Raw genomic sequence first — 12,984 nt, forward strand, 5'->3', positions numbered from 1 at the left:
CTCGTCCCTGCCTCCCTAACCTGTCCTTCCTCCCACCTATCCCCTCCTCCCACCTCAAGCCCCACCCCCATCTCGTACCTACTAACCTCATCCTGCCCCCTTGACCTGTCCATCCTCCCTGGACTGACCTATCTCCTCCCTACCTCCCCACCTACACTCACCTTTACTGGCTCCATCCCCGCCTCTTTGACCGGTCTGTCTCTTCTCCACCTATCTTCTCCTCTATCCATTTTCTATCCGCCTCCCCCCTCTCTCCCTATTTATTTCAGAACCCCCTTCCCCTCCTCCATTTCTGAAGGAGGGTCTAGGCCCGAAACGTCAGCCTTCCTGCTCCTCTGATGCTGCTTGGCCTGCTGTGTTCATCCAGCTCTACACCTTGTTATCTCAGATTCTCCTGCATCTGCAGTTCCTACTATCTCTCTCCATTATGATGGTGTGAAAATTAGATGAATTTGTTAATGCGTTTGATACAAAAATCAAATAATGCTGGTAATCACAAGGGAGGAATCAGTTTCAGCAGCCTTTATGGTTTATAGTTAATACTTTTAGCATTTGGTGATGTTAATCTATGCAATAAACTGATAAAACATCCACACCTGAACTAATAATTATTCTGTCTTTTCCAGAATGCTAAGTGTATAGAATTTTGTGTCTTTCATGTTCTTTCATGTTCTGTATTGACACTTAAGATTAGTGTCTTCTGCAGTTAAAAGGCTTTTACCGTTCATGTTTAGTGTTTTGGCAAAAAAAAGAGTTCACTATAGTTTTGCAGCCGCAAATTTACTAACAGAAAACTTACAAAGGTAAAATGAATTTGACATCCCCTCTGAGGTGAAATTTTCGAAACAAATAATTGTTCCTAATAATGGTGTTCCATTCACTCATTTGACAACACACTTCTGGATAGTTTGTTTTCTGTTCTTTTGAAAGATACAGGGAAAAAAAGAGCAAAGGTCGCATAAACAGGCATTGTCAGTCCAGCCACCAATAGAACCTGAGAAAAACATAAGGATCATTAATTTTCTTTGACACAAACAAGATTACAAGAATAAGTCATCTGTGAAAGGATACAAAGGCTGTTTTTATATTGTGGCCTTTGATTTGCAATGTACAGCCAATATTCCTGTAGGCTGTATTGTAAGGATCCAACATTGCATGCACGTGCTGGCTGTCTGACATTTTGGTCAAAACAGATCATGATTACAGAATTTGTGTGGCATAACATAACAAAATGTCACCACCAAAATATGCTAATCCTTCTGCAGAGTACTTTTTGGCCTATTAATAATGTCAGAAAGGTGCAGTGAAAAACAGATGCTCTGCACCACTATATAAAACTTGTCAAGTTTACATCTGCTGCAACGGCCCATGCTGTTGATGTGGGATGGTGAAAGAATAACAAACAAAAACATGAATATTTCACACAGAAACTGTGTATGCTTAAAAAATTAAAAACATTAATTTATCGCTACTATAAAAGGGTTCACTGTGATTTTTCTAGTACCCCTAAATTAATTAACATTATAATTTAATTTGTAATGACTGCATCCATTTTACGATAGGAATATTACCTTGTTAATTCATAATAATTAGGTTAAATTGTTAGTAGGATTTTTTTTAAGCTTGTGAAAATTGTTTATTTAAGATATTAAAATAATTACTTACCTGACTTTGGCTGGACTTTTTGGTGGTGCCAAATCTCTGGCATATGTAACCAGTACTAAAGACTTGCCATTCTTCATCAACCAAAGCCTGTACTTGAATTTCATATTTCACATCACGTTCATGTCGCAAACTAAAGGCTTTGTGTTCAGTAATTCCAAAAGGCAAACTTGAATCTGCTGGATTTATTCTCTGGAAATGAACAGATATTTAAAAAAGTAATATTATTGAAACCAATAGGAATTTCAGTGAAGGTTCATTGAGTATTGATATTCAATTCCTTTAAGGCTTGTGGACTGTTTGAGCACCTTTATTTATGTTAAAAAGTAGGGAATGTAGAAATGGATGTTGTTGTATTGGGGAAAACTTGGGAATGTGGCAGTCCTGGCAAACTTAATTGTCATTTTTACAATTCCTTTTCCTGCCCAACTGCCAGTAAAATTGGCACAGTGGCCAGTTGGGTGAACTAGGAGGAATCATTAGGGATAGCATCTGGAAATTTGGAAAAGATCAGGACCAACCATGGGTCTTGCAGCATGTTAATTGAGAGAAAAGAATTGGTTGCCGAAGCAGCAGTGTAGGTGGGACCAATAAACAGAAACAGGAGGGGAAGGATTCTGGGCAGATGAGAAACTCAAAGCAGTGCAATTGAGGATGAGGGATATATTGGAAGTTGAAGGGTGGGGTCACTTGATAGCGTCAGTGAGCTGCAGTGTAATTGAGTTAAAGGTTTACTTGAGAGCCTAAGGTCCTCTCAGACTCCTCCAGAGTCACATGTTTCCACAGAAAGTATTTACCTGCTTCATTTAACTTCTCACTTCTTCATTTAGCTGCCAAATTTCTCAAGCCTTGGGGAAACAAGCTGAATTGCATTAAATTTAGATCAAGTTCTGAGCTGATTTAAATATTGTGAAGAGGTGTCTCACCTCAAAAAACAGAACACATGCATGTCATTCAACCCATCTCCAAAACAACGGCAACAGTGCATATGTGGTGGGCTGGATCACATTCCATGCTTCCTGCTCATCATGAAGAGGATTAATAATGATCCCATTACTTTATGTAAAAAAAAGTTCTCCCATTCTTCATTCATAGAAGAATAACAGACAGAAAAAGAGGAATTTTATTTGTTTAATTTCTAACAGATATGAAGATACTGAACTAAATGAAATCACAATACAGTGAAACTGAAGAATCCTTGATTTATTCACAAATTTATAGAATGAATGTTTGAGCAAATACAATATAAGGTAATTCTTAACTACAGTCTTAATTTGAAACATATTTGGTTTGTTTTTTTTATATGTTGATTAACAAAGATGTCACAATTATGAGGGATCTAGGCGTACAAGTTCACAGATCCCTGAAAGTAGCAACACAGGTGGATGAGGTGATCAAAAGGCATACAGCATGCTTGCCTTCATCGGCCAAGACATCCAATATAAAAATTGGCAAGTTATGTTACAGCTGTAGAAAACTTTAATTAGGCCACATTTGGAATATTACATGCAGTTCTAGTTGCCACACTACCAGAGGGATGTAGATGCTTTGGAGAGGGTGAAGGAAAGATTTACCAGAATGTTGCCTGGTCTGGAGAGTTTTAGGTATGAGGAGAGGTCGGATAAACTCGGATTGTTTTCACTGGAAAGACAGAGGATGAAGAGTGATCTGATAGAGGTCCACAAAATTACGAGAGGCGTAGATACAGTGGGTAGTCAGAGGCTTTTTCCCAGGGTGGAAAGGTCAACTACAAGAGGGCACAGGTTCAAGGTGAGAGGGGTAAGTTTAGAGGAGAAGTGCAGGCAAAGGTTTTCACGTAGGGGGTGGCATGTGCCTGGAATGCACGGCCAGTGGAGGTGGTGGAAGCAGGCACATTAGCAATGTTTAAGGCGTATCTTGATAGACACATGAACGGAAGGCAAACAGAGGAATAGAAACCGCACATGGGCAATAAGTCGCACTTCTTAATAAGGACTAGGAATCAGTGCAGGCTTGGTGGGCCGAAGGGCCTGTACCTGTGCATATTGTATTTTATTGTATTATAGTCAATCCTGGCCACTAATATTTTTCTGTCTCCCTATGTTGTTTTGTTGTGTTTTTGTAAAAATCTGACTAGCCTTGACTTTTCAAACTAATCCTTCTTGAACTGAATGTACTTTATGCCAAAATGAATATTTAATAAGAAAGGCCAAAAAGTCTCTGAATGAGGACAAGTTTGTAGTACATCTAGGCAAGTGTAGTTCAACATTTATGCATGCAGGTGAGTGCACAGTAATCACCTGAGGCCCTAAACCTTTTGCCGTTTTCTCTGGTACAAAAATTGAAACATAAATTTCTCTGCTCCACTTCAAAGGAATAACCATGCGTGCAAACTAGAACTTCAATGAATATACTTTTGTAAATATCACCAATTAGTGATGAATAGATTCAGCCACTTCATTATGACAACAACTGTGTACACAAACCCACTGGCAATGCTTTGACCTGGGACTTGTATCTGGCCATGACAAATTCCACTGTGTCAGTCACTTTGTAGATCTGCTTTTCTTTCTTGCAGAGTGAATACGTGTGTAAAGTAAATTAATTTTATTAAGCTGATTTTTTTCCCATTCGTTGTACTTAACTGATATTTTAGCCTCTGTGTGTTTCTTGTTGATATGTGCTATGTTAAGTCTCAAGTAGCCTGAACATGAGCACTGGTGTGTGACTGGCCAGCTATCAGATGAGCTACACGTGATAACAAAAGTTCTATGGTGTGTAATAGTACCTTAAGGGGGCTTTTGTGACACAGTAGTTGAGGCCAAAAGCAGGTTCAAGTCCCACCTGTATTGGAGGTATGTCATAACATCTCTGAACAGATTGATTAAAAATACCTAACACTATCTTAAGGGCTCTTGTGCTGTAGTGATAGTGTTGCTATCTCTAAGCCAGGAGACCTAGGTTCAAGTCCAACCTGCTCCAGAGCTATGCAAAAACACCTCTGAGCAGGTTAATTAGAAAATGCCTAACAGTACCTTAATTCTGATAGGCTGTATTGGTGCCATGGGTTTCCTTTTCACTTGGGGCTCACTATTTTCAGTGGCAAACCTTATAATCATTTGTACAGGCTTGTATGATAACACAGAATCTGTGCTGACGTAAATGCTAACAACTTATACACCACTGAATGCCACATGTCCAATTGCACACTGATTAGAGTGTGCCCACTCTAATCAAAGCATCATTCACTGATCTTGTAAGGGGAGACCGGTGACTAGTGTTGCATCTCCCTCCATTGAAAAACAGGATCAGTCAAATCAGAACAAAATGTGACATGGGTGCTCAACTGATGGATCTCTCCCTGCCTCAGCTCAGTCCATATCAACTCATGAACTTGCAGGGTACTCCATACTCACCGACCCAAAGATAGAGCTTGTGGTTCCTTCTTGAATTTGACCATGAGCTTCATTTGCAATATCTGCGCAAGTTGTTGTTCCAAGTTGGAATCATTCCAAATGTTTTTTGCATTCTGCAAATAATTCAACTTTTCTTCTGTCTTGCATATTGACATGTATGGTCTACCATTTGTTCCAGACTACAGACTTGAATACGTGCCATCAGACTTGAATATGTGCCAACTTTGCCTTTAAGGATAAGAGTTGTGGGAAATGAGACAGGGGAATTGAACCATTGAAATTCCTTCACACAGCACATGCTCTTTCTCATGACAGTGCACAGAAGTTTTCACTCCCACAACATTATTTTCTTTCTCCTTAGTCATAAACTTTCATCAGTGGTCAATTTTTAAATATTAATGTTTTACCATTCTCTTTTTCTTATTTTTCTGTCTGTGCATGTTGGTTGACTGTGCTCAAATCATTTACTTAATGTGCTAACTTTTTCAAACTTATTCCAGAACTCCTGTCGTGTTCTCCAAGTTGACAGCAAGTTCTGTCTTGCCATGCTAAGTTCCCATGCTATGCATATTTTGAGTGAGGTCACTCCTCATCCAAATCTGCTGATGTTGTAGTAGTTGTGGCACATATCCAGAATCTTGTCCAATTGACAAACTTTGCAAAATATTTGATCAGTTAATTGTTTGAGAAGCACTAAAAATCAAAAAATGGTTACAGAACAGGAGGTGGCCTTTCTGCCCATTGTATTCATACCAACTCTCTGCAAGAGCAATTAGTTAGTCCTGCATTCCCACCTTTATCACTTCAGGCCACCATTTTTCATGTCCTCAGATGATTATCCAGTTTTGTTTGAAAAGTCACAGTTAAACCTGCCTCTCCCACATTCTCAGGCAGTGCATTTCAGACCCTGAATAACTTCTGCATAAAGAGGTTTTTCCTTTTGTCACCTTCAGTGCTTTTGTCATTCACCTTAAATTAGTGTCCCATAGTTCTCAACCCTTCCAACGATGGGAACAGTGTCTCCCTATCTACTCTATCTAGACCATTCCTGATTTGAATGCCTTCAACAAATCCCCTCTCAACTTTTGGTCCCTGAAAAATACAATTGCAACCTCTCGCATCTATCCATATAACTGAAGTTCCTCATTCCTGGAAAGCATTCTTGTAAACCTTACTGCACCCTCTCTAATATTTCCAAATGTTTCTTAAAGGGTGGAGCCCAAAATTGGACACACTATTTGAAACGTGACAAAGGTTCACTGTAATATTTTTGCTTTTACATTGCAGGATCCCTTTTATCTTCTCAACATGCCTGGCCATCTTCAATACTTTGTGCACAAATACTCACAGATCTCTGCCAGGCCACTTGTAATTTCTGTGACCTCGAGAAATTGTTTACTTTAAATGTGCGAAGGTGCAGCTCCATCGCAATATCTCAGCAGGCCGCTCCCAAAGTTTTTGCTGTGCTTCAGCCCCAAACTCCTGACTTTTGGCCACACAGTATAGAGGGAGAATGGGATGCTTGTGGCTTTCAGTAACCACTGGCCTTCACACAGGCAAGAGTGCATCATCAGGCCCCTAATAAAAACCTTTTCAATTTAACTTGATAAGCTTCCTTTCAAGTTTTGTTCTTGTTACAGCGTCCCTTTAGTGGTATTATCGCTGACTGTTAATCCAGAGACCTGGGTTCTGGGGACCTGGGTTCGAATCCCGCCATGGCAGATGGTGAAGTTTGAATTCAATAAATATCTGGAATTAACAATCTAATGATGACCATGAATCCATTGTCAATTGTCGGAAAAACCCATCTGGTTCACTAATGTCCTTTAGGGGAGGAAACTGCCATCCTTATCCAGTCTGGCCTACATGTGACTCCAGACCTACAGCAATGTGGTTGACTCTTAATTGCCCTCTAGGATGGGCAACAAATGCTGCCTAGCCAGCGACGCCCTAATCCCGTGAATGAATAAAAAAAATTGCTTACTTGTTGATTTGATTACTCAAAAGAGTATAAACACAGGTTTCCCTACCCCTGCAACCCTGACAGAACTGTGCTCTTTATTTTAAATCATCTTTTCTCACTTCTTCTACCAAAATGAACCATTTCACACTCCTCTGTATTAACTTTCACCTGCCTCACATCCACCAATTCCACCAGCCTGTCTGTGTCTGCATGTAGCCGTTGTTATTTTCCTCACACGTAAATTTTGAAATTGTGCCTCACACCCCCAGTCAAAGTCACTAATATAGCCCAGGAAAAGCAGTGACGCTTGTATTGACTCTTGAGGTGATCCGCTGTATATCTTCCACCAGTTCAAAACAAATCATTCCCATTTCTGTTTGTTTTCTATCACTCAGCCAGTTTTGTATCCATGCTGGCTCTGCTCCTTTTATTCCAGGGTCATTATCTTTGCAAGATTTTATGTGGCACTTTATAAAATGTCCACACACACCACATCACCTGCAATACCTTCACGAAATCTCTGTTATTTCATCAAAAATCTCTATTGAGTTAATTAAACACCAGCTTCCCTTAACAAATCACTGCTGTTATTCCTTACTTAAAGTGCACTTGAATAAATGACTGTTAACTTTTTCCTGAATTATTGTTTTTATAAGTTTTCCTGTCACCTGGATAAAACTGACTGGCTTGGAGTCGTTGGAAGTATCTTTACATCTTATCACAAGTACATTGTGATTAGCTACTAATTTTCATTCCTGCTAATCACCATTCCCTATGATTTTAGTAGATAAACCACAAAGAAAGTAGACATTATTCTGCTTGTACAGCATTAAAAATGTAGACTACCAGACCATTCCTTTATTTCTATGATGAGATGCAGTTATAGGACTGCCAAAGAAAAGCAAAAGAAAGACTTGGTAGGTGATTGATGAAGATAGAGCAGTGGGTGTTGTCTACATGGATTTTAGTAAGACTTTCGACAAGGTCCCTCATGGTAAGCTCTTCCAGAAGGTTAAGCTGCATGGGATCCGCATTGACTTGGCCATGTGGATTCAGAATTGGCTTGCCCATAGAAGGCAGAGGATAATGGTGGAAGGGTGTTTTTCAAGCTGGGGGTCCGTGACTAGTGGTGTTCCACAGGAGTCCATACTGAGACCTCAGCTGTTTGTGGTATATATAAATGACTTGGATGAAAATGTAGATAGATGGGTTAGTATGTTTGCCGATGATACAAAGATCGGAGGAGTTATGGATAGTGTAGAAGTTTGTAAAAGGATACAGCGGGATATAGATCAGTTGCAGACATGGGCGGAGAAATGGCAGAAGGAGTTTAATCCGGGTAAGAGTGAGGTGCTGGGAGATCAAATGTTAAGGAAAAGTATACTTAATATATAGTATATTAAATACTAATATATAAAGTATATAAAGTATAATTTTAATATATAAAGTATAGTTAATAGCAGGACCCTGAACAACATTGATGTTCAGAGGCATCTTGGCATTCAAGTCCTTAGCTCCCTGAAAGTGGCCACACAAGTAGATAGGGTGGTGAAGAAGGCGTATGGCATGTTTGCCTCTATTGGTTGGGGAATTGAGTGCAAGAGTCAGGATGTAATGTTGCAGCTTTATAAGACTTTGGTTAAGCTACATTTAGAATATTACATTCAGTTCTGGTTGCCACATTACAGAAAGGAAGTGGAGACTTTGGAGAGGATGCAGAAGAGGTTTACCAGGATGCTGGCTGAACTACAGGGTATAAGATATAAGGAGAGGCTAGAAAAACTTGGGTTGTTTTCTCTGGAGCAATAAAGGGTGAGTGGAGACTTGATAGAAGTCTATAAAATTATGAGTTGCATAGATACGGTTGACGGTCAGAATCTTTTTCCCAGAGTTGAAATGTCTAAAACTAGGGGGCATACGCTTAAGGAGAGAGGAAAAAAGTTCAAAGGAAATGTGAGGGGCAAGTTTTACACAGTGTGTGATAGGAGTCTGGAACATGCTGCCAGGGGTGGCAGTAGAGGCAGATATGATAGGGGCATTTAGGGACTTTTAAATGAATATGCAAGGAATGGAGGGATGTGGACCAAGGACAGGCAGAAGGATTAGTTTAATTTGGTGTCACGTTCGGCATAACATCACGGGCTGAAGGCCCCATCCATGTGCTGTACAGTTCTTTGTACAATGTTCTAAAGATGATGCACTAAAGCTAGGTGAGTAAATTATATCACACAAACTCATGAAAGACTCTAATGTCCTGCAAAATGCTGAGTTCATCTCAGATTACCCAAGGCAAGGTATCTGAAAAGATTGAGCAATAGGTGAAGCAAGCTGTTTCAAGCTGTCACTCTGCAGTGGTAACAGGAATGGCATTCGTCACTAACATGCTACTGTCAAGCCAAAAAGACGTTATGCTTATTACCCAAATGAATAAAGTATTATGAGAATTTCAGTGCTGTTCTGATGTCAAGGATGTGGACTCTATGTCCCAAAGACTCTGGATCATATGAAATACCATATCCCCTGGGCTGTTCTCAACACGCATGGTACTGAATTCACCCAACCAGCCTGTACTTACAAAACTCAAAACACAGTGCCTAACATTAGATGTGTGCCTGTGAGTGATATTATTTCCTAAATAATCCTAAATGTGTGAAGATTTATGCTGACAACCAAATCAGAATAATCAGTCAGGCTTTCAGTGTGGTGCAGTTGCACATATTGCAGCTGTAAGGGACCATATATTTTTTGTTTTGCACTATAAATTAGAAAACAGAAGTTGGACACAGGATACAGCTAAAAAGTGCTAGCAGCGAATTTTCTTTGCAATTTGAAGATCAAGTGGCATTGTTTGGTGCACATATAAGCTACACAAAAAAAAAGCTTATGTTACTTTTTGGTGCAGTGAGATAAATACTTTATGAGACAGAGAGATACCAGGAGTCTTTAAGCCAAGGAAGAAAGCTGCTTAATAACAGCCTTCAGATTGCTCCACTTTCAGTCTTTTATAAACCTGTTCAACTCAGCAAAATATATGATGGCTATTTTCTGCTTTATTTCTCAGAGCAATACCATAACCAATCAAAATCACCCTACCTGGTTTACAAACTACATGAAGCTTGGCACTTAACTGTCAGTCACAATATAACTGATGCATTCTTTATGGCAATGCCTCTAAGAATCAAAGTCAACTTAACAGCCAATCAGCGCTCTCCTCTCAAACAGTATCAATGTTGTTTGCTCTTTAAATTGATGTTCTTGCAAATTGTCCTGATGAGTGCAAGATGAAAAGCTTCGACAAAATGTGTCATTGTTCAGCAATTTTGAAAATTTGTGATAGTGGATATAGCTGGGAGTGGGTGGGAGCACAACCGACCAGCTGTCTACTCTATTTTATGTGCCCCTGCTTTCAAATACCCCAGCAAGGGAACTATAGAATTCATCCCTTTATCCAGGTTCACGATATTTTAAGGCATGTGTCTCCTTTCTTAGAATTAATTACCCATGGGAATTTGCATCACCTTGAATCAAAGAATTTTTTAAAATAACCGTAGTCTCTTTATTTGTAGCCTGGAGATTTCCCTTCCTAAGTCTATTTCTCCTTCACCACACCGAGACATAGTCTCCGCAGGGCCACAACCTCTTGTAAATTTGTATACTATTGGTGAATCATTTTGTAGCGTAGACTTTTATAACCATTGAGAAGTTACTTGGCACAACCTCATTAGGATCATTAAATTATTCACTTTGAAATATCTGCCTTTTACTTTATATCAGAACGCTTTAATCTGGTACTGACTTCTCTATATAATGTTACACAGCAAGAAGTTTGTGATTTAACTACATGCATGGAGATGGTTGTTGTGTATCTGCTCAAAGTCTTAATTAGGCTTGCTATATGCATCTGTTTTCTGGAATGCCTTCCATTTTTTGACTTGTAGGTTTGTTTCTTCAAAACCTTTCTTCATGATTGCCCATTTCTCATACCCATTTTTAAATAGCACTATCCAATGTGACAAGGCTCAGAAATATCTTGGAGGTATTTACTGCGCCACATATTCATCCGGTGTGAAAAAATGTCAGTGCTGTGACAGGTGACAAGGCAAACATGTCTTCTAGCTTTGAGATGGTTAAAGATTGTGTGTACCACAATCACAGTCACACCCTTAGATGTAGAGCTGACACTTATTAAGAGGTGTCACTCTGCTGACTTTTCTGATCCCAGCAAACTGATAACTCGGCATATTTTTGCTTAAATTGGGGGCAAGGGTGTTAAACTTTGCAAAACTAGAACAGAACAAGTCTCTTGAGTTGTTGCTTTAACCACAGACACATAATCCAGCTGAAAGCACAATATTGCCAACATCTCAAGATTGGGGTTTTGAATTAGTATTTTAATTCCAGCTGTGTTTTTCCCACAAAACAGCCTGAAAATGTTTCACATAATTACCTTTCAAAAACAGTAGTTTGTAACCTTTTTATGGGATTTGTGCATTCATGATTTATTGATCTTGTGTTGAAACATCAATGTGTGCAAATTTTGCTTGATTTTTTTGCCCTGCTAAACCCTCCATCACTTAGTTATGTAGCTCAACTATTCATGCAGCAGGTCAGACTATACAAGTTTCCTCTGTATTTTTGTGAGCAGCATGTTGTCACGGAATTACATCTAAAAATTCAGATCATCATCGCCCAGCCACCTGATATCGGCATAACTGAGATTTCTGAAGTTCAATAGTGATTTTCATGACAGTTTAAAGATATTGAATCTGTATTTAGATCAGCTCCATGCTTAACAAAGGCTTTTAAAGTCTCTGAATACCTGAAATTTTTAAGACTGCAATGCTCCACCAACAAATATAGTCAGAATGACTAAGCAGCTAGGATCGCTTTCAAAATGAACATGCCCCAATAACATAAGAAAGAGATCAAGAGGTTGTGGGAGTGATGTGGTTTTATATTTACCCTACTGGTGGGGCATTTGCTCTTTCTTGACATTTTTTTTGCGTTTCAGCATAGCAACAAACCAAATTGACTCTTCAAGAAAATTGGTGTACTTTCCCAGTTATTAGCTAGCCACAGAAACCAATCTATAATTTTTGTATAACATTTGACCATAAGAAATAGGAGCAGGAGTAGGCCATTTGGCCTATTGAGCCTTCTCCGCTGCGTGATTGGATCATGGTTGATTTCTTTGTAGCCTTAACTCCATTTGCCTTCCTGTTTTCATAACTGTTATCATGCTTGTCAATCAAAAATCTAACTCAGTCCCGGATATATTCAGTGATCCAGCCCCACTGCTTGCTCTCAGTGGAATAAATTCCAAAGAGTAACAATCTTCTGAGAAATGAGATTCCTGCTCATCCCCGTATGAAATGGGAGACCCCTTTTTTTTATATTTGTGTCCCTGGTTCTAGATTCCTCCATGAAGGTAAACATCCTCCCAGCATCTACTTTGTCTAGCCCCAGTCAGAATCATCAACAAGATAATCTCTCACTTTTCTCAACTCCAATAAGTGCATGCTAACTTACTCAACCTTTCCCCATACAATGACACCAGGAATCAGATTAGTGAATCTTCTCTGAATCACTTCCAATGCACATATATCCCTTAAATAAAGAGACCAAATCTGGACACACACGCTCATCAATGCCCTGCACAGCTCTAACAAGATTACTTTTACACTTTTGCAATAGAGGCCAACAATTCATTTACCTTCCTAATGACTTGCTGCACCTGTATGTTTTCCTTTTCCCGTTCATCGCCAGAGATAGCATTTTCTCCCTGCTGCAATCTTTTTCCATTCAAATAATATTCTGTCATTCTGTTCTTTCTATCAAAATGGAGAACTTCAAATTCTCGCACCTTATACTCCATCTGCCACTTTTTTGCCCACTCACCCAACCTAACTAAACTGAATGGAGCTGGAGGAACACAGCAGGCCAGGCAGCATCAGAGGAGCAGGA

At 39.4% G+C, this 12,984-nt stretch overlaps 1 protein-coding gene across 1 annotated transcript in view; it reads right to left on the reverse strand.

Annotated features, from left to right (window-relative positions):
• Window positions 1-12,895, reverse strand: part of LOC109917824 (deleted in malignant brain tumors 1 protein) — a 46,876-nt gene extending 33,981 nt beyond the window's left edge. The window contains exons 1-3 of the mRNA XM_048609192.1: window positions 12,734-12,895; window positions 1,666-1,854; window positions 898-994 (exon numbers count right to left, since the gene is read on the reverse strand). Of these exons, the coding sequence (XP_048465149.1) occupies window positions 898-994; window positions 1,666-1,854; window positions 12,734-12,895 (448 nt within the window). The remainder of the gene's footprint in view (window positions 1-897; window positions 995-1,665; window positions 1,855-12,733) is intronic.
• Between the last annotated feature and the right edge of the window lie 89 nt (window positions 12,896-12,984).

Source organism: Rhincodon typus, chromosome 20 (assembly GCF_021869965.1).
Source record: "Rhincodon typus isolate 14 chromosome 20, sRhiTyp1.1, whole genome shotgun sequence".
In the NCBI taxonomy this organism is placed as follows: domain Eukaryota; kingdom Metazoa; phylum Chordata; class Chondrichthyes; order Orectolobiformes; family Rhincodontidae; genus Rhincodon; species Rhincodon typus.